Source organism: Scyliorhinus canicula, chromosome 13, assembly GCF_902713615.1.
Source record: "Scyliorhinus canicula chromosome 13, sScyCan1.1, whole genome shotgun sequence".
Taxonomy (NCBI): Eukaryota; Metazoa; Chordata; class Chondrichthyes; order Carcharhiniformes; family Scyliorhinidae; genus Scyliorhinus; species Scyliorhinus canicula.
Genome location: NC_052158.1, coordinates 10,491,645 through 10,513,663, shown reverse-complemented (window position 1 = coordinate 10,513,663; position 22,019 = coordinate 10,491,645). Strand labels below are relative to the sequence as shown.

At 47.6% G+C, this 22,019-nt stretch overlaps 1 protein-coding gene across 2 annotated transcripts in view; it reads right to left on the bottom strand.

Moving 5' to 3' along the window:
• Positions 1-1,558: 1,558 nt before the first annotated feature.
• LOC119975727 (olfactomedin-like protein 2A) overlaps positions 1,559-22,019 on the bottom strand; it is a 34,231-nt gene continuing 13,770 nt past the window's right edge. For both annotated transcript variants that reach the window (XM_038815553.1, XM_038815552.1), the window contains exons 2-7: positions 20,653-20,886; positions 19,170-19,277; positions 14,601-14,783; positions 10,417-10,618; positions 8,747-8,932; positions 1,559-3,475 (exon numbers count right to left, since the gene is read on the bottom strand). In XM_038815553.1, coding sequence (XP_038671481.1) covers positions 2,871-3,475; positions 8,747-8,932; positions 10,417-10,618; positions 14,601-14,783; positions 19,170-19,277; positions 20,653-20,832 — 1,464 coding nt within the window. In that variant the 5' untranslated portion in view covers positions 20,833-20,886 and the 3' untranslated portion in view covers positions 1,559-2,870. The remainder of the gene's footprint in view (positions 3,476-8,746; positions 8,933-10,416; positions 10,619-14,600; positions 14,784-19,169; positions 19,278-20,652; positions 20,887-22,019) is intronic.

Sequence of the window (22,019 nt, the reverse complement as noted above, 5' to 3'; positions counted from 1 at the left end):
ATAATGAGGAGGAAGTTACTGGAGTTAATTTGAGTTCGGTGTAAAAGAGAATAAGTTAACATTCCACAAATTGTCTATAAATTGAGGTGTTTCACTGGCCACTATAAGAGAGAAAAGTCCATACAATGGCAATGTGTTTCATCTTAGTTAAAGCCACTTGATTGCACCATATCTGAAGTGGGAATGCTCAACATTAACAGGGGCTTCCCACGGTGAAATAATAACCACTGACATCATCAAAAGGATAATCCACAACTTCAGTACAAAATTAGTTTTTTCTAAATTGCAGAATCAGAGAATGAACTTTAATTTTTCTGGGAAAAAAGTTAGCATTTCTTCCACATGTCCCGTGATGTCCTAGAGCATTCAATTATGCTTGAAATGTAGTCACTGTTGCACAGTTAGGGGAATCACAATCAAATTGCATACATCAAGTTCACACTCAGCCCAACGCGTTCACACAAGCTTGTCACCCCCACATTGATTCTGTATACATCTCCCGCTGCCTGAGGAAGGCAGACAGCATTATCAGAGACCCCTCCCAGCCAGGCATTGCCTTCTTCCAGACCCTTCCATCAGGTAGAAGGTACAGAAGTCTGAAGTCTCGCACATCCAGACATAGGAACAGCTTCTTCCCCACAGCTACAAGACTCCTAAACGACTCCCCCTCGGACTGATCTGTTACCTGCAAGAATATTCACAGCACCCTATGCTACTCTTGATCATGTATTTGCTTTGTTTGGCCCCTTGTTCCTCACTGTAACCAATCACTGTTTGTCGATGTACCATTTGTCAATGTTCGCTGTTGATTATTCTGTTGATGTACCATTTGTCAATGTTCTCTGTTGATTATTCTTTTGTCTATGTACGTACTGTGTATGTTCCCTCGGCCGCAGAAAAATACTTTTCACTGTACTTCGGTACATGTGACAATAAATCAAATCAAATATAGACCGCTTGAGTAATCTCTGGATCACATCTCATAGCAATTTTGGATGAGCATACACAAACAAGGAGTCAGCCATTCAGCCCCTTGAGATTGCTCAGCCATTGGAGACATGATGGTGCAGTGGTATTGTCACTTGACTGGTAATCCAGAGACTCAGGTTCCGAGCACGGGACAGCATTGCTGCCTCACGGTGTGGCGCAGTGGTTAGCACTGCTGCCTATGGCGCTGAGGACCCGGGTTCGATCCCAGCTCTGGGTCACTGCCCGTGTGGTGTTTGCACATTTTCCCCATGTCTGCGTGGGTTTCACCCCCACAACCCAAAGATGTGCAGGTTTGGTGGGTTGGCCACTCTAAATTGGGCCTCGGCAGAGTGCTCTATCAGAGGGTCGGTGTAAACTTGATGGGCCGAATGGCCTCCTGTATTATTGGGATTCTATGAAAGCACAGCAAATGGTGAAATTTGAATTCAATAAATATCTGGAATGAAAAGTCCAATGACGACCATGAAACCATTGTCAATTGTTGTAAAAACCCATCAGGTTCACTAATGTCCTTTAGGGAAGGAAATCTGATGTCTTTACCTGGGAAGGGAAATTAGGGATGGGTAATAAATGTTTTCCTTGCCAGTGGCACCCACATCCCATCAATTAATTTTAAAAATAATTATATAAGATGATGACTAATCTGATAGTAACCTCAAATCTGTATCCCGCCGGCCCCTGGTAATCTTTCAAGCCCTTGCTTACCAAGTTTCTATCCACCTCTGCCTTCAAAACATTCAAAGACTCTGCTCCCACAACCTTTTCAGGAAGAGAGACAAATAAATACTGGTCAGTCCAACAGGGTGAACATCCCTTCGGAAGAGCAGCTTCAGGAGGTTTAATGTCTCATTTGTAAAGATATAACCTCTGGCAGTGCCACGCTCCCTCTGAACTGCAATGGTAGCTTCAGCCTGGATTATCTGCACACAAAGTGGGGTTTGAACCCATGATTCGATTCTGACGCGAGAGTGTTACACCCCGAGTCACAGCTGACACACGGGGAGGATAATGCTCCTGCACTTGTAACCTGCAGTGTTCAGTTCATGCTGTGGCCAGCTGTGAATTTCAATGAAGCTGTCCTTTTGTCAGAGTTGGCACCAGAAAAAGTCAACGGTCTCAAAATAGTCCGTCTTGTTATTAAAACCTAATTGATACCCTTCAGGGAGGTGAGGCAGCTTCAGACCCTCCTTCCCCCAGCCAGCCTGGTCTTACCTGCGACTCCAGTCCGCACTCTACACGTTGACTCTTAATGCCCCTTGACATGCCCTCGGCACGACAACCAGACATTGAGCAACTTAGGCCTGGACAATAAATACCTGCCTTGCTGGTGACTCACCACAATCCCAGAGAAAATATAACATCGACTCCTGATCCCATCAGAGTGCATTGAAAACATGGTACACTCACGTGGTGTGACTGCTACCAGTATCCTGTGCACATTCCTGCCCTGATTCTGGCTTTAATCCCACCCTGGTCTCTTCCCTCCCAATCTCTGTCATCTCTTCCAGCCTCTGATTTGGGTCTCGAGTATCTGATTTTAATTGCCGTGCCTTCAGCTGCCAGGCCGTAAGCTCTGGAATTCCCTCCCTACACCTCTCCACTTCTTCTTCTCTCTCCTCCTGTAAGATGCTTCTTTAAAGCTGACATCTTTGACCTAAGCATTTGGACTTGAGTTGGGAAGGTTGTGGGGTGAGGCAGATAAGCAGACGGGGGTGAATGGGAAATGTTGATAGGATGAGATGGCAAGGGCTGGAGGAAGGGAGCTCTCACGGGGCACCAACCAGTTGGGGCAAATGGCCTGTTTCTGCATTGTGAAACTGCATAATGCTGGAGCCTGCTGGCGTACTAGCGCAGAGTCTCACACACAAGGGGTGGTGGGGTCAGTAAGTAAACAGAACATTGTAAGTGACTTGGAATCCATTGTCCCAAGCGTAGAGGAGCTTGTCCACTGGGTTGTAGTCCAGCTGGGTGAGGTAAGAGTATTTGCTGTGGATGATCAGCCCTGGGTTGGACTCGAAACCGGTGTGCGTATCAAAAGCGTAGGTGATGGTGCCTTCCTTCTGCTCCCCCCGCAGATCCACTGCGTAGAAGACCCCGCAGATGAGGAAATAGTTGCTGTACCAGGCCCGCTGCACTTGGGTTTTCCAGGTAGTCTCCTTCCTGGCGGTCAGATCGACAGGGTCCAGCTGACTGAGCACAAGGACCTCCTCGGGCAGGTAGCCAAAGTCGCTGGAGAAATAGGCCACCCACAGGCCCCCCTCGTCCACCGTGAAGTCCACCTCAGAGTAGCCCTTCCAGCCAAAGAGTTGACTCGGCCCGGTCACCAGATCGTCCAGCGAGGCCCAGCTGGCGGCCGCGCGTTGCCCAAGGTCGTAGCGGATGATGTTCCGCGTGTAGGCCTTGTTGTAGTAGAAGGAGCCGTTGTAGACAGCGTGACCCGTCCCCATCCAGCTGTACGGGAGTTTGTAGGTGTTGCTCCACCGGCCTGGGGAAAGCAAGCATAATGGATGTCAGCCATCTTTACAACAACAACTTCAATTTCTGTAGCACCTTATATTCACAACCTCAAGACATCTCGAGGCCCTTTACAGCTAAATGGTGCTCTTGAAGTGTCAAGGCTGGTGTAAATGTAGGAAAGGCGCCAGTCAATTTGTACACAGCAAGATCCCACAAGCAGCAACGTGCTAATCTATTTTAAAGTCATGTTAGTTGGTCAGGCTCCAGTACACCGGGCAGAGCTCCCTCACCACCTCCCCTGGACCCCTCCTCGCCCAAGCCCCTCATTCATATTCATAGCGAATATGAGATCTTGTCCATCCACCTGTGATAGTAGGCGGGATGTCGATCAAACATCTCGTCCAAAAGCCCTCAGGCAGTGCAATGCTCCCTGGGTACTGCACTAGGGATGTCAGCCTAGGTTCTGTGCTCAGGATCTCGGAGGCATTAGTCTGACTCAGAGGTAGATGTGCTGCCCACTGAATCATGGCTCTTGGTAGCAGCAGCAACAACAACAATTTGCATTTGCATAGCAACATTCAGACAATAAAATATCCCAGGGTACTTCACAGGAGGGAACACCAAAAGAAATTTGGTTTGGAGTTAAGGGAGGAGATATGAGCGAGAGAAAGAGGGAAGTTTCGAGAAGTCTTAACGAGGCAGAGATAGAGAAAGAAGGCAGGGCAAGATCCCAGAGGTCAGGACCCAGGCAGCGAATGACATGGTCACCAATGGCGGAGCAACTGAAATCCTGGAGGGTCAACAAGCCAGAATGAGAGGAGTTCAGAGATCTTCAGTGGGCCGAGGAGAGATTACAGAGATAAGAAGGGGTGAGGGAATGGAGGGATATGAAAACAAGAATGAGAATTTAAAAATGGAGATGTTGTTGGACCGGATGGGGAGCCAGTGTAGGTCAGCGAGCACAGGGAGTGACGTGTGAACAGGAATTGATACAAAATCGGACACGGGCAGAGGGGTTTGGATGAGATCACTTTATGGCAGGCAGAAGTTGGGCCAGCAGCCAGGAGTGGATTAGAATAGTCTGTTTAGCAGGGGAGGTAGTGGTAATACTATGGATTAGTAACTAGAGGGCCAGGCTCATGTTCTGGGGACCTGGGTTCAAATCCCACAATGGCTGGTGGAATTTAATTATGATTAATAAAATATGGAATGTATAGGCAATTAAAATGAGCGTGTTGCTGCGATTCTTGTTTATTTTTTCAGTGCCTGCTGATCTTCCCGCCAAAGGCATTTTTCAAGGAGGTTGAAAAGATGATTACCTCATTTATATGGGAGGGGAAGGTGGCTAGGATTAGGAAGGTGCTGCTGCAGCGAGGACGTCAGTCGGGGGTCGGGGTCTTCCGAATTTATTATATTATTACTGGGCGGCGAATGCGGAAAAGGTGAGGAGCTGGGTTACAGGGATGGACGGAGGAGAATGGAGGAGAGTCTGTGTAGGGGGTCGGGGCTGAGGGCGTTGGCAACAGCACTACTTCCGATAGCCCCGGGGACATACTCAGAGAGTCCAGTAGTAGTAGCGAAATTGAAAATCTGGAGGCTGTTGCGCCAGCACTTTAGGTTGGGGCCGGGCCCAAGGGAAATACCGATTCGGGGGACTCACAGATTTGAGCCAGGGAAGTGGGCTGGGAGTTTTCAGTGATGGGAGGAGAAGGGAGTTAGGGCACTAAAGGATTTGTTTCTGGGGGGGCAGGTTTGCAGGATTGAAGGAGCTGGAGGTGAAATATGGGGTGGGGCAGGGCACACTGTTTAGGTATATATTGGTCTGAGATTTCACTAAGAAGGAGATACAGAGCTTCCCGGCGGCACCGGCCTCCACACTGTTTGGAGGAGGTGCTGACGACAGGGGGAACGGTGAAAAGAGTGGTGTCGGCGATTTTTGGGGCGATTCTGGGATAAGAGAAGGCACCGCTAGAGGAGATTAAGAGAAAGTGGGAGGAGGAGTTGGGAGAGAGCATGGAGGAGGGGTTGTGATGTGAGGTGCTCTGGAGGGTGAATACCTCAACTTCGTGCACAAGGTTGGAGCTGATAAACTGAAGATGGTGTACAGGGCATGCCTCACAAAGGTGAGGATGAGCCGACTCTTTGAGGGAGTAGAGGATGTTTGTGAGTGTTGGGGAGGGGGGGCAAACCACTGTCATATCTTTTGGTCCTGTCCAACACTGGAGGGGTTTGGAGGGAGGATTTCAGTGTATTTTCAAAGGTGGTACATGTGAGGCTTGAGCCGGGTCCTCTGGAGGCCATATTCGGGGTATTGGATCGGCGGGGGTTGGAAGCGGGTGCGGAGGCAGATGTTTTTGCCTTCGCCTTGCTGAAGTTTGCATCTAAAATGAAAAAGGAGGAGAATAAAAAAGTTATAAAGAAATAAATAACTAAATGATGCATTTTCGAAGATCAAATTCAAGAGCGGACTATATGGTCAATGGAAGGGTCCTGGGAAAATTGATATACAGAGAGATCTGGGAGTTCAGGTCCATTGTACCCTGAAGGTGGCAACGTATGTGGTCAAGGAGGCATACATCATGCTTGCCTTCATCGGACGGGCTATTAAGTACAAGAGTAGGCAAGTCATGTTACAGTTGTATAGGGCTTTGGTTAGGCCACATTTGGAATACTGCGTGCAGTTCTGGTCGCCACATTACCAAAAGGATGTGGATGCCTTGGAGAGGGTGCAGAGGAAGTTCACCAGGATGTTGCCTGGTATGGAGGGTGATAGCTATGAAGAAAGGTTGAGTAGATTAGGATTGTTTTCGTTGGAAAGACGGAGGTTGAGGGGGGACCTGATTGAGGTCTACAAAATTATGAGAAGTATGGACAGGGTGGATAGCAACAAGCTTTTTCCAAGAGTGGGTGTGTCAGTTACAAGGGGTCACGATTTCAAGGTGAGAGGGGGAAAGTTTAAGGGAGATGTGCGTGGAAAGTTTTTTTACGCAGAGGGTGGTGGGTGCCTGGAACGCTTTACCAGCAGAGGTGGTATAGGTGGGCACGACAGCATCATTTAAGAGGCATCTAGACGGTATATGAACGGGCGGCAACAGAGGGAAGTAGACCTTGGAAAATAGGAGACAGGTTTAGATAATGGATCTGGATCGGCGCAGGCTGGGAGGGCCGAAGGGCCTGTTCCTGTGCTGTAATTTTCTTTGTCCTTTGTTCTTTGTAAAATGTGGAATGGAAAGCTATAAACAGAATAATGGTGACCTATCATCGATTGTCATAAGAACGCATCTGGTTCACTAATGTCCTTTCGGGAAAGAAATCTGCTGTCCTTACCCGGTCTGGCCTACACGTCACTCCAGATCCATGGCAAATGTGGCTGAGTTTTAACTGTCCACTAAAATGGCCGTTAGGACAATTAGGGATGGGCAGCAAAAACTGGGCTTGCCACACATCCACAACATAATTTTTTAAAAGTTAACAAAGACACAAGCGAGTGAAGTGGCAGGGGATGGTTTAGCTCACTGAGCTAAATTGCTGGCTTTTGAAGCAGACCAAGCAGGCCAGCAGCACGGTTCGATTCCCGTACCAGCCTCCCTGGACAGGCGCCGGAATGTGGCGACTAGGGGCTTTTCACAGTAACTTAATTGAAGCCTACTCGTGACAATAAGTGATTTTCATTTCATTTCATTTCATTTTCATGTCTCCAAGGTCAGACAATCATGTTCCGACCAATTTAATCTCAGAACAGCTTGAGTATATCTTCTGGCTTTGAACCTGTCCCAAGGTGTCAGCTCAGGCTTAAATTACAAGGGCGGTTAGAGGAAGAAAGATGGGAAGAGGTGCAATGAAGCATATAAAGGACAGCATAGATTGGATGGGCCAAATGACCTGTTTCTGTGCCTTCTATCCCATTTAATCCCGTGCCAAATACAATGCCTGTCATCTTGTCTGTGTCTGGAATCAATTCAAAAACTAGATCCCAACTTGTGGTCCACGAAATGCTTTCAAACAGCACTCAGTGTGAGTGTGTCAGACAGTTGGGGGAGAGAGAGAGAGAGAGAGAGAGTGAGAGAGTGACAGGAGTCTCACTCCTTTCAATTGCAATGCCAGTTTGTTAACTGAGTGTGAACCACAGTTGAAGGCATCCCTGAGCTGCACCATATTAACTATGACCACAACAGTCAGACCATCAGCACTCTGTGGGCTCACTGTGAGAGTCTCCAGTCCCACTGCAGGGGGATCTCACCAAGTTAGAGTCTCATTGCAGAGACTCAGCACAAATTTCAAGCTGAACCCATTTGTACGGAGGAATTTGCTTCTCTTTATACGGTGAGCCGCTGTGATCTGCTGTTTGGAAGCGCGGTTGAGGGGGTTTGAATAGGAAGAGGTTTGGACAATATTTGCAGGATTATAAGGACAGTGCAGCGTCTGGGGTTGAATGAGAGTGGAGCAAATCCTCAATCGAATGCCTTTACAACTTTAACCTCCTCAATGCGACGTAAAGAAATTGTCGCTAGAACTTGTAATCGAGATTCAGAGTAATGCTCTGGGAACCTGGGTTCAAATCCCACCACAGCAGATGATGGAATTTAAATTCAATAAAAATCTGGAATTAAAAGTGACCATTGTCGATTGCAATAAAAAAAACATTTTGTTCACTAATATCCTTTAGGGAAGGAAATCTGCCATCCTCACCTGTTCTGGCCTACATGTGACTCCAGACCAACAGCAATGTGGTTGACTCTCAAAGTCCTGTGAATTGGCCTAGCAAGCCCGGTAGCATTGTGGATAGCGCAATTGCTTCACAGCTCCGGGGTCCCAGGTTCGATTCCCAGCTTGGGTTACTGTCTGTGCGGAGTCTGCACATCCTCCCCGTGTGTGCGTGGGTTTCCTCCGGGTTCTCCGGTTTCCTCCCACAGTCCAAAGATGTGCAGGTTAGGTGGATTGGCCATGATAAATTGCCCTTAGTGTCCAAAATTGCCCTTAGAGTTGGGTGGGGCTACTGGGTTATGGGGATAGGGTGGAGGTGTTGACCTTGGGTAGGGTGCTCTTTCCAAGAGCCAGTGCAGACTCGATGGGCCGAATGGCCTCCTTCTGCACTGTAAATTCTAGAAAAAGCCATTCAGTTCAAGTGTAATTAGTAATAGGCAATAAATGTTGGTCCAGCAAGCGCCAGGGTATATATTAGAAGCAAATGTGATATTAGTGCCGAAGAGGTAGCACCATGATGATGGGCTGAATAGTCGCCCACATCTCTGTGCCCTAAGATGGGAAAGTTGGTGTGTGGTGTATTCAGAAACCTTACCCAGTCTGAAATGCTCCAGGCTGCGGAACTCGATCAAGGTGGTGCCAAAGAAATAGTTGGCGACGTACACTCGCTCCTGATTGATCACCGAGTCCTTCATCCAGACACCTTCTCCACGCCCGTAGCTGCTGTGTGTCCTCGGGTCCCTGATCATTACTGGAGTTCCACCACAGCCATCCTCCTGAACTAGACCCCAGAGAGACAGAGAGAGGGAGAGTTTTTTTCTGGATCAACACATTTATATCAGAGGAGGCAGCTTCAGGAACAAACCACCTCTCTCCCATAACCATCAAACTAACAAAACTACTATAATCACCAAACTAATAAAACTACGATAACCACCAAACTAACAATGGCAAGGTAGCACAGTGGGTCGCACTATTGCTCCACAGTTCCAGGGTCCCATGTTCGATTCCCGGCTGGGTCACTGTCTGTGCGGAGTCGGCACGTTCTCCCCGTATCTGCGTGGGTTTCCTCCGGGTGCTCCGGTTTCCTCCCACAAGTCCCGAAAGACTTGCCGTAAGATAATTTGGACATTCTGAATTCGCCCGAATATGGCCTCCAGAGGGGCCAGGCCCAGCTTCATATGCCACTATATACTGTAATAACTACTCTTTCCACCTGTCCTGCCACGTTCAGTGATCTATGCATATATACACCCAGGTCCCTCTGCTCCTGCACCCCATTTAGAATTGTATCCTTTATTTTATATTGTCTCTCACGACTATCACAACATTGTGATTGGTCACTCACTGGATACAGAGGAAAGTGCCTGGACCAGTTGATTGATCATTCACTGGATACAGTGGGCAGTACCAACACCAGGTGATTGGTCACTCACTGGATACAGAGTGCAGTGCTGACACTGGGTAATTGCTCACTCATTGAATAGAGCAGTCAGCCCCTGCACAAAGTGATTGGCACATATTGGACACAGTGGGCAGTGTATACACAAGCTGACTGCTCACTCACTGGTAGAGTGGGAGCGTCTACACTCAGTGATTGGTCACTCACTTTATGTAGTGGGCAGTGCCTAAATCAGGTGACTGCTAACACTGGATATAGTGAGCAGTGTCTACACCAGGTAAGTGCTCACTCATTGGATAGAGATAACAGTGCCTTCTCCAGGTGAATAGGCACTCACTGGAGACAGTACGCAGTCCCTACCCCAGGTAATCAGTCACTCACTGGATACTCTGGATGGTGCTTTCATAAGGTGATTGGTCACTCACTGGATACAGACGGCAGTGTCTACACCAGGGAACTGCTAACTCACTGGATACAGTGGGCAGTGCCTCCAACAGGTGATTGCTCACTTATTAAATCATTCAGACAGTGCCTTACCAGAGGCCTGCTCACTCACTGGATACAGTGGACAGTGTCAACACCAGATGTCTGCTCACTCACTGGATACAGTGGACAGTGTCCGCACCAGATGTCTGCTCACTCACTGGATACAGTGGACAGTGTCCGCACCAGATGTCTGCTCACTCACTGGATACAGTGGACAGTGCCTGCACTAGGTGATTAGCCGTTCACTGGAAACAGCGGACAGTGTCTTCATCAGTCAAGCCTAATCTCGATCATCACCTTCCAAACACCCTCAGACAACGATAATGGTGGAATTCTAAGGATTCCTGGATTTTTGGAAGCATCATTCCTGAACTTACTCATGTTTCCGTTCACATCCGGAGGTGTTCCAGTAACTGCCTTGGTGAGGGGGACTGCAGGGTGAGCAGTGGGCGTGTGTGGTCTCACCCAGGGAGTCTGGGTGGCCGGGGACTGGGAGCTGGACAAATATTTTGGGCTGATGTTCTTTGACATGTTCCCATTCAGAGATGATGGCTTGCTCGGATTCAACTTCACCAGGCCCTGCAAGACAGCAACAGATGTTCCATAAAGCAGAGATGATTAAATGTTCAAAACCAAGTTTTGACAGAGAACATAGAACATAACAGCGCAGTACAGGCCCTTCGGCCCTCGATGTTGTGCCGTCCTGTGAAACCCCTCTAAAGTCCCTCTACACTATTCCCTTATCGTCCATATGCCTATCCAATGACCAATTGAATGCGTTTAGTGTTGGCGAGTCCACTACTGTTGCAGGCAGGGCATTCCACGCCCTTACTACTCTCTGAGTAAAGAACCTACCTCTGACATCTGTCCTATATCTATCTCCCCTCAATTTAAAGCTATGTCCCCTCCGTGCTGGATATCACCATCCGAGGAAAACGGAAATATAATATCAGAGGGCTCAGTAACCAGAGGGTCTAATGATCTAATTGTTATTGTCACAAGTAAATAAAAAGCTCAGCTGCTTGAGATAAGAGTCCAGAGGCCAGGATATCCTGCACCTTCTCAACCTTCTGTCTTCATCTGATCCTGGGTATGGAGGGACTACTGTATGAGAAAGATTAATCAGGTTGGGTCTGTACTCCTTGGAGACCAGAAGAATGGGAGGTGCCCTGATTGAAAAATATCAGATTCTGGCGCTGAGACAGGGTAAATGTTGGAAGGATGTTTCCACTTACGGGGTAGTGTAGGACCAGGTGGCATAAATGCAGAATAAGGGAGAGCTCATTAAGACGGATTTGAGGAAGAATTTCTTCTCTCCAAGAGCGGTGAATCTTGGAATTCTTTACCCCGGGAAGCCGAGTCCTTGAACATTTTCAAGACTGAGATCATTAGGCTTGTAATCCCGAGGGGATTAAAGTTTATGGAGATAAGGCAGCAATGTGGACTTAGCGAGTGTTTGATCAGCCATGATCTTATTAAATGGTGGTGCAGGCTTGAAGGGGAGAATGGCCTACTCCTGCTCCTATCTGTTATGGTCTTAATGCAGCAGAGACTGTCATGCCACAGTGGAGCTCCTGAGCCACACCAGGTGATGCTGAACAAAGAGTTGATAAGGTTCCCCACGGTAGGCTATTGCAGAAAATACGGAAGTATGGGATTGAAGGTGATTTAGCGGTTTGGATCAGTAATTGGCTAGCTGAAAGAAGACAGAGGGTGGTGGTTGATGGCAAATGTTCATCCTGGAGTTCAGTTACTAGTGGTGTACCGCAAGGATCTGTTTTGGGGCCACTGCTGTTTGTCATTTTTATAAATGACCTGGAAGAGGGTGTAGAAGGATGGGTTAGTAAATTTGCAGATGACACGAAGGTCGGTGGAGTTGTGGATAGTGCTGAAGGATGTTATAGGTTACAGAGGGACATAGATAAGCTGCAGAGCTGGGCTGAGAGGTGGCAGATGGAGTTTAATGCGGAAAAGTGTGAGGTGGTTCACTTTGGAAGGAGTAACAGGAATGCAGAGTACTGGGCTAATGGCAAGATTCTTGGTAGTGTAGATGAACATAGAGATCTCGGCATCCAGGTACATAAATCCCTGAAAGTTGCCACCCAGGTTAATAGGGCTGTTAAGAAGGCATATGGTGTGCGAGCCTTTATCAGTAGGAGGATTGAGTTTCGGAGCCACAAGGTCATGCTGCAGCTGTACAAAGCTCTGGTGCGGCCGCTCCTGGAGTACTGCGTGCAGTTCTGGTCACCACATTATAGGAAGGATGTGGAAGCTTTGGACAGGGTTCAATGGAGATTTACTAGGATGTTGCCTGGTATGGAGGGAAGGTCTTACCAGGAAAGGCTCAGGGACATGAGGTTGCTTTCGTTAGAGAGGAGAAGGCTGAGAGGTGACTTAATAGAGACATATAAGATAGTCAGAGGGTTAGATAGGGTAGATAGTGAGAGTCTTTTTCCTCGGATGGTGATGACCAACACGAGGGGACATAGCTTTAAATTGGGGGGTGGTAGATATAGGACAGATGTCAGAGGCAGTTTCTTTACTCAGAGAGTAGTAGGGGTGTGGAACGCCCTGCCTGCAACAGTAGTAGACTCGCCAAATTTAAGGGCATTTAAGTGGTCACTGGATAGACATATGGATGAAAATGGAGTACTGTAGGTCAGATAGGCTTCAGATGGTTTCACGGGTCGGCGCAACATCGAGGGCCATTACTGCGCTGTAATGTTCTATGTTCTAAAAGGCACATGTCAGGAGTGTAATGGAAAACTCTCCACTTGCCTGGATGGGAGAAGCTCCAACAACCCTCAAGAAACTCAACACCATTCAGAACAAAGCAGTCCGGTTGATTGCTCCCCCTTCCACAAACATTCACTCCCTCCACCACTGATGAACAGTGGCAACCGTGTGTAACATATACAAGGTGCTTTGTGGGAACTCACCAAGGTTCCTTAGGCAGCACCTTACAATCCCGTGACCTCTCCCATATGGAAGGACAGGGACTGCAGGTACATGGGAACACCGCCATAGAGTCTGTAATGAACTCCAATTAGCTTTACTGGTTGGCCAATTGGAGTATGAGCTCCCTCAATGATAGCTCATTGAGGGGGTCCATATAATCACCTGTGTAGGCTTTGTGAGCCAGTCTTAAGTTGACTGGACTGCTATCAGCACTGTTTGTAGCTGCTCCTGTAATATTGTTATTGTAAATAAATATTGGTGTGGTGACGGAACTCCTGCCTCCCGTGGATTACTACAGAGTCATTACAGTACAAAAGGAGATAATTCTGCCCATTGAGCTGACTCTGCAGAGCAATCCAATCAGCCCCAGACTCCTGCACTGTCCTGTAATCGGGCAAATTAACTACCCTTATGTACCTGTCTAATTTTCCTGATGAAAACTCCCCTCCCATCATCTTCATTGTCATTTCCACTCACTGTGTAAAATATGTCTTCCTCACCTCCCTGCTTCTGTATCTCTTATCAAAACCTTAAATCTGTGCCTTTGAACCATCAGCTAAAGAAAACACCAGGTGATGCTGAACACCTGGTCTCCAGGTTACCCACCAAACCTCACACCATCCTGAAATATATCGCCATTCCTTCACTGGGTCAAACTCCTGGAGCTCCCTCCCAAAAACCACATGGACTGCAGGAGTTCAAGGAGGCAGCTCACCAACACTACCACCTTCTCAAGGGACAATTAGGGATGGACAAGAAATGCTGGCCTAGCCAGTGACACCCATACCCCATTGAAGAATAAAAAGAGGTTTGAGGTTTTCAGTGACGGAGCTCACAGTCATCACAAGCCACAAATTGTTATTTATTTATTTTAAGTTAGTGATTGATTAGATCATTGAGGGATCCCCTCAAACCCTGTCATGTGCGAGTACCTTTAAGAAATGATGTGTTTATCGAATACCTGTAGTGGGTGTACCTTTAAGAAATGGCTGTTTGTCAGATAGCTGCAGTGATGTCAGAGAGTGGGTGGAGCTGGGCTGTCTGACTTTCACTTTCTTTTTTGAGCAGGCAGCTACAGTGTGTTTTAGTTTCATTTTGAGAGCTGGATAGCTGCAGGTATAGCAAACAGCTGTATAAGGATCTCTCTCTGCAATCTAAAGACTGTCTCCAGATCATTTGAGGATTTCAAAGTGGTAACTGCTCTCAGTAGTGAATTTAAACCTGATCTCTGTGTTAAAAGGGTCCTTTGTCTTATGGATGTTGTCAGGAAAGGTTAAGGGTTACTTATAGAGTACTGTATTCTTTGGGGGGAGTACTTTAGTTGATGGTTGCTAAGATGTTTACTGTGTGTGTTTAAAAATATTAATGGGATTCATAGAATAAACATTGTTCCTGTTTAGAAATATCCTAGTTCTCTGTTGCACCACACCTGTAAAGTGGGCCGTGTGCTCCCCAAAACCAAAATCTATTTAAAGCTGTGGGTCAGGTGAACTCCATGATACACTTTGGGGTTCCCCAAATCATGGCCCATAACAAATCCTGTGCCGGAACCTAACGGGAGGTTGGTATTCTGTACCCACTGGGTGCCTCGCTGCGCTGGTACCTTTGCAGATTTATCCGGTGGGAAGAGCTGCTGTTTCTGCAGTAGGAAGTTGAATTTGCTGATTTCCTTCCTGGCATTCTTCATGGTGATGGAGAAGTTCTGGTAGATGAAACGATGCTGAACAATCCTCTCAAAGGTCTCTTTCAGGAGGGTGTTGACGCTGGGCACATTACGTTCCAGCCTCTAGTTCAAAATAAACACCCCCATGAATGCAAAACATCATCAAACAAATACAACAATCTTTGCAGCCACTTCTTTAATGATATTGAATGTACAGCACAGAAACAGGTCGTTCGGCCCAATTGGATCAGACTACTCCTTAACTCTCAATCATGGGGGAACAGGGAACTGGTTTTCTGCTTTTGCTGATGGCATTAAATTAAACAGCACCATTAACTAGGAATGATGGAGTAGCAGAGAGTCAGGGGGCCACATACAGGAATCACTAAAAGCTGACAATAGTAGTTTGGCAGTGCAGAACTAGAGTATTGCTAACAAAAGACAAATGTCGAAGCTTAACGTCTTATAATCATCAGGACACTTTGCAACCATACCAAAAAGGGATAACAACAATTTATACTGTATGGGAAGAGAATTGGCAAGTGGTCTGTGACTTGTACAGGCATTGCCATGGGGAATGCACCAGTTGATGGTGACTGATAGTTAACTGAATAGTTATTTTGCATCAGTCTTCATGGTGGAAGATGCCAGTGGGATACCAGAACTTCAGGAAAATCAGGGGGCAGTGGTGAGTGTCACTAAGGAGAAGGTTCTGGGGAAACTGATAGGTCTGAAGGTGGATAAACCTGGACCGGATGGACTACACCTCAGGGTTCTAAAGGAGATGGCTGAGGAGATTATGGAGGCTTTGGTGGTGATCTTTCTGGCATCACTGGAGGCAGGGAGGGTCCCAGAGGATTGGAAAATGGCTAATGTTTGAGAAGGGAGGGAGGCAAAAGATGGGAAATTAGAGGCCGGTTAGCCTGACTTTGGTCATTGGTAAGATTTCAGAGTCCATTATTAAAGATGAGATCGCAGAGTACTTGGAAGTGCATGGTAAAATAGGACTGAGGTAGCACGGCTTCATCAAGGGGAGGTCATGTCTGACAAATCTGTTAGAGTTATTTGAGGAAGTAACAAGGAACTTAGACAAAGCAGAACCAGTGAACACGATCTATTTAGATTTCCAGAAGGCCTTTGACAATGTACCATATAGGAAGCTATTAGATAAGTTAAGAGCCCATGGTGTTAAGGGTAAGATCCTGGCATGGATAGAGGATTGGCTGGCTGGCAGAAGGCAGAGAGTAGGGATAAAGGGGTATTTTTCAGGATGGCAGCCAGTGACTATTGATGTGCCTCAGGGGTAGATGTTGGGTCCACAACTTTTCACAATATAAATTAATGATCTGGAACTGAGGGCACTGTTGCTAATTTTGCAGATGATACAAAGATTTTATTTTTAATTCGTTCATGGGATGTTGCCGTTACTGGCTGGGCCATGTATTGCCCATCTCGGAGGGCATTTAAGAGTCAATTACATTGCTGTAGATCTGGAGTCACATACTGTCGGATCTGTAGGCCACACCAGGTAAGAATGATAGATTTCCTTCCCTAAAGGACATTAGTGAACCACATGGGTTTTTACAACAATTGACAATGGTTTCAAGATCATCTTTTAGACTTTTAATTTTTATTTTTATTGAATTCAAATTTCACCATCTGCCATGGCAGGATTCAATCCCGGGTCCCCAGAGCATGACTCTGGGTCTCTAGATTACTAGTCTAGCAACAATACCACTACACCACTGCCTCCCCTGCAGATGAACAGGTAGTACTGAGGAATGGGGAGGCTGAAGAAGGACTTGGACACGCTAGGATAGTGGGCAAAGAAGTGGCAGATGGAATACAATGTGGAAAAATGTGAGGTTATGCACTTTGGTAGGAAGAATGGAGGTGTAGGCTATTTTCTAAATGGGAAAAGGCTGAGGAAATCAGAACATAAAACATAGAACATACAACAGAACAGGCTCTTCAGCCCTCGATGTTGTGCCGAGCTTTGTCCGAAACCAAGATCAAGCTATCCCACTCCCTGTCATTCTGGAGTGCCTCATGTGCCTATCCAATAACCGCTTGAAAGTTCCTAAAGTGTCCGACTCCACTATCACAGCAGGTAGTCCATTCCACACCCTAACCACTCTCTGAGTAAAGAACCTATCTCGCACATCCCTCCTATATCTCCCACCCTGAATCTTATAGATATGCCCCCTTGCAAAGGACAAAGGGACTTAGGAGTCCTAGTTCAAGATTCTTTTAAGGTTTGTTTTTTAACTTAGAGCACCCAATTTCTTGTTTCCAATTAAGGGGCAATTTAGTGTGGCCAATCCACCTACTACATTTCTTTGGGATGTGGGGATGAGACCCACGCAGACACAAGGAGAATGTGCACATGCCACACGGACAGTGACCCGAGGCCGGGATTGAACCCAGGTCCTTGGCGCCGTGAGGCAGCAGTGCTAACCACTGTGCCACACCCAGATTCTCATAAGGTTAATGTGCAGGTTCAGTCGGCAGTTAGGAAGGCGAATTCAATGTTAGCATTTATGTCGAGAGGGCTAGAATACAAGGGCAGGGATGTACTTCCGAGTCTGTGCAGACTCTGGTCAGACCCCATTTGGGGTATAGTGAGCAGTTCTGGGCCCCATATTTACGGAAGGATGTGCTGGCCTTGGAAAGGGGCCAGACGAGGTTCAGAAGAATGAGCCCTGGAATGTAGAGCTCGTAATATGAGGAACAGTTGAGGACTCTGTCTGTACTCATTGGAGTTTAGAATGATGAGGGGGAATTTTATTGAAACTTACAGATACTGAGAGGCCTAGATAGAGTGGATGTGGATATGATGTTTCCACTCGTCGGAAAAACTTGAACCAGAGGACACCATCTCAGACTAAAGGGACAATCCTTTAAAACAGAGATGAGGAGGAATTTCTTCAGCCAGAGGATGGTGAATCTGTGGAACTCTTTGCCGCAGAAGGCTGTGGTGACCAAATAACTGAGTATCTTTAAGACAGAGATAGATAGGTTCTTGATTAATAAGGGGATCAGGGGTTATGGGGAGAAGGCAGGAGAATGGGGATGAGAAAATATCAGCCATGATTGAATGGCAGAGCAGACTCGATGGGACAAGTGGCCTAATTCTGCTCTTATGTCTTATGGTCTTAACTGCCCCGCAAAACATGGCGGCTTGATCTTGCGGGGCGGCGGAGGGAAAAGAGTGCGTCTCTTAGAGACACCGGCCCGACAATCGATGGGCACCGATCGCGGGCCAGACATCTGACGAGCACGCCCGTGGTGCTCGATCCTCCATCCGCCCCCCCACAGGCCCCACATTACCTGTCGTGCGCTGTTCATGCCAGCAGCGACCAGGTGTGGTTGACGCTGGCGTGAACAGGTCGGGGTTATCAGACCGTTCGGCCCATCCGGCCCAGAGAATCGCCAGTCGTCGTGAAAAACATTGAGCAAAACGCGACACGCCATTTTGGGGGGGGAGAATCGCGGGGGGTGCTAGAGCGGCCCTCCTGCGATTCTCCCACCCGGCCTGGGCAGCGGAGAATCGCGCCCCATGTCTCCCCTTTGACCAGAAATGCAGTCAATTGTCTCTTTCACTCTCTGATGATCAGAGTCTGATCCATTTCAATAATTTTCCCTGTCAGGATAAGTTGTGGAATTGGATGGTTGCAGGCAGGAACACAGCCTCCATGCAGAAATATTTACTGCCCGAAGATCAGCTGGTGAGAAGCCAATCCTCACGACCACCATCCGCACCAATTCCCCGCTGCCTTTAGTTCTAGGGCTGTTGGCCAAGATGCCAGTTTCAGCAATGAGAGCCGCCATTAACACCACATCCCATCTCCTTGTCATCCCCATCAGTGAGCAGCTACCCTAATTCCTCCACACTTAGCACATACCTGGAACATTCCTGTAGAATTATCCATCAGCCATGAGCTGACACTTAATAACTCGATCCAGGGAGTATGTTAGTGCAGTGGCTATGGTTCTGTATTGGGAATTTAGAGATCTAATAATCCAAGGAATACGAGTTTAAACTTTTTCCCATTGCACTGCACCCCCACCCACACCCACCCCCCCACAATGTCTCCCACCCCAACACTGACCCCACCCCTTCCCGACTCCTTCCTCAGTTTGAGATCATGAACTCTGTGGAAAACTACCTGGAAATAGATAGCTGGGCTCAGTAAAGGTGACCATGAGATTACCAGACTATCGGAAAATCTCAACTAGAATTCTGAAGGAAGGAAGCCCGCTGTCCTGACTCAGTCTGGCCATATGTATGACTCCAATCCCACACTACTGGCAAGTCACCAGGTCGGACCCTTCACTGTCCCTGGATCAAAATCCTGGAACCCTCCCTAACAGCACTGTGGGTGTACCTACATTACATGGACTCCAGCGGCTTCAAGGAGGCAGCTCACTACCACCTTTCCAAGGGCAATTGGAGATGGGGAATAAATGGCAGCCTTGCCCACATCCTGAGGGTGAATGTCCACATACCTTCTCCAGCTTCTTCAGTTGACTGTTCAGTTTGGCCGAGAAGGAGTTTAGTCTCTTTGTCTCTGCGTTGTCGAAGATCTCTTGGAGGTCAGTAGCCAGTGCCTGGATCTGTGGGAACCAAAACACCAGAGTCAGATACCAGGGGAACCTGGGTCTGCACGAACCATGAGGGGTCAAAGGTCACAGTGACCAGTGTGAACAATCTGCTGGACTGCTGGGTGGGAGAGGGGGAAATAAAGAGGAAATAACATTCACGCCACACGTGCCAGACAATGACCACCTCCAACAAGAGACGGAATGTAATCATCGCCCCTTGACAATCTGTGACCATTACTGAATCCCCCACTTACAATTGACCAGAAACTAAACTGGACTAACCATATAAATACTGTGGTTACAAGAGCAAGTTAAAGGATAGGAATTCTGTGGAAAGTAACTTATCTCCTAACTCCCCAAAGCTTCCCTAAAATGTATGTACAAAGCACAAGTCAGGAGTTTGATGGAATACTCTCCACTAGCCTGGATAAGTGCAGCTCCAACAACACTCGAGAAACTCAACATCATCCAGGACAAAGCAGCCGCTTGATTGGTTCCCCTTCCACAAATATTCACTTCCTCCACCACTGACGAACAGTGGCAGCCTGTGTGCCATCTACAGTAATTTGCCAAGGCTCCTTAGACAGCACCTTCCAAACCCACGACCACTACCATCTAGATGGACAAGAGCAGCACATACCTGGGAACCCCACCACCTGGAGGTTCCCTTCCAAGTTACTCAACACCCCGACTTGGAAATATATCAGCCGTTCCTTTACTTTCGCTGGGTCAAAAGCCTGCAGCTCCCTCCCAAACAGCACAGTGGGTGTACCGACACCACAACGGTTCAAGAAGGCAGCTTACCACCACCACCTCAAGGGAAATTCAGGGTGGACAGGAACTGTTGGCCTCGCGAACAACATTCAGATCCTATCAACAAACATTCAAAAGGTACTGGAGGGAGATATGAGGGCAATAAAGGATATAGGGAATGCTGGAAGGAGTGAGAAAGATATATGGAGCGAAGGAAGAACAGCAGCCACCCATCTTTGGGCGAGAGGTAATGTTTGCTCTGCTCTGACTGCATTATTCCTCTCCTTCCCGGTCTCCTTTTCCTCTTTTTTTCCTTCTGCCCCTTTTCCTCTTTTTTCCTTCTGTTTCATTTACTGTGTTTACTCATCTTCCAGCATTGATGACAGCTGAAACATTTTCTCTTCGCAGACTGACCGACCTGCTGCATATTGTCAGCATTGGCAGTCTGTTGGTTCCTGTACTATCTGTCCTAGTTTACCATGTGGCATACAAAATTCACCAGACTGTGAGCCTTTCACTGAGCTATGGGCACTATTGGCTATTCTCATCTATATTTCTGTCTCTTGGTTTATATCCCACCGCAGTCCTCAGATGACAACGCCAAAGACTGTGCTGGCTAAACTCTGAAACTTACTGTGGTCAAGTCCGAGACTTGTATCGTTGTCCTCGCCGCTTCCTGCTTGCCCTTGCCTTCACAGGGGTCGACCCCGCAGTAACACTTGCACTTTGAAGCCGAGCTTGCCATCTCCTGTGGGCGAAGGCCCCCAGCCCAAGCTTTGTCACCGCTCCACCCTGTCTCCTCAGGGCTGGGCATTTTGAAGGCGCAGTTACAGTCAGCTTTCGCGGTCCTCCTCAACACAGCCTTGATCTGAGCCGGTTAAATAAATACATAAAATTACACAGAATTTACAGCAGAGGAACCGTCCATTCAGCCCAACTGGTCAGAGTGGATTTGCCGAGTGGCCCAGTGTTAAATAAAAGGAAGTGCGTTCTGTGCTGATAGGCCAGCTACAAACAATAAGGTCTTTCGGTGCAACAGTTTTATGTGAAGATAGCCGTATGCAGCTCCCAAACTAAAGGAAGCAAAAACCTTGCTTTTATTCAACTCCTTTCATGGGCTCAGATCTCAGCACTTTACAGCCAGGAAAATTATTTTTGAAGTGTAATTACTGTTGCCTTGCAAACAGTCCATTTGCACACAGTAAGCCCCGCCCATGAATGGTCACATGATAAACAGCCAGATGAGTTATTTGAAGTGATTCTATTTTAAAGGGATAATTATCGACCAGGGCACCGGGGAGAGTTTAGTTAATCTCTGTCCAGACCCTGGGATCAATTAGATTCACCTGAGCGGCAAGACGGGACCTCGGTTTAACATCTCGTGGGAAAGGCAGCACCTGCGAGATTGCAGCGCTCCCACAGTGCCTGGTGTGGGAGTGGAACCCACCACTGTCTAACTCGGAGATGGGAGAGAGCTGGGCGGCCAGCGAATTGCTGACAGTGTCCCAGAGAACACCGAACATCCTGACTTAATCATCGTATTACCATGGCATCCACGTTCATAAAGCACACATCACACACACCGATCCCCACATGGGAGAGTGAGATTTAACATTCTGAAATAGCATCAGATATTTTACATCAGCACAGCGGTTAGCACTGCTGCCTCAGAACACCAGTGACCCGGGTTCAATTCCGGCTTTGAGCGACTCTGTGCGGAGTCTGCACATTCTCCCCGTGTCTGCGTGGGTTTCCTCCGTGTGCTCCACTTTTCTGCCACTGTCCAAAGATGTGCCGATTCGGTGGATTGGCCACACTAAATTGCCCCAGTGCCCAAAGATGTACAGATTACAGGAACAGGGTAGGGGAATGAGTCTAGTTAAGGTGCTCTTTCAGAGGATAGGCGCAGATTCGATGGGCAGAATGGCCTCGTTCTGCACTGTAGGAATTCTATGGAACACAGACATATACAGAGGAAAGCGAGATTCAACATTTTGAAAT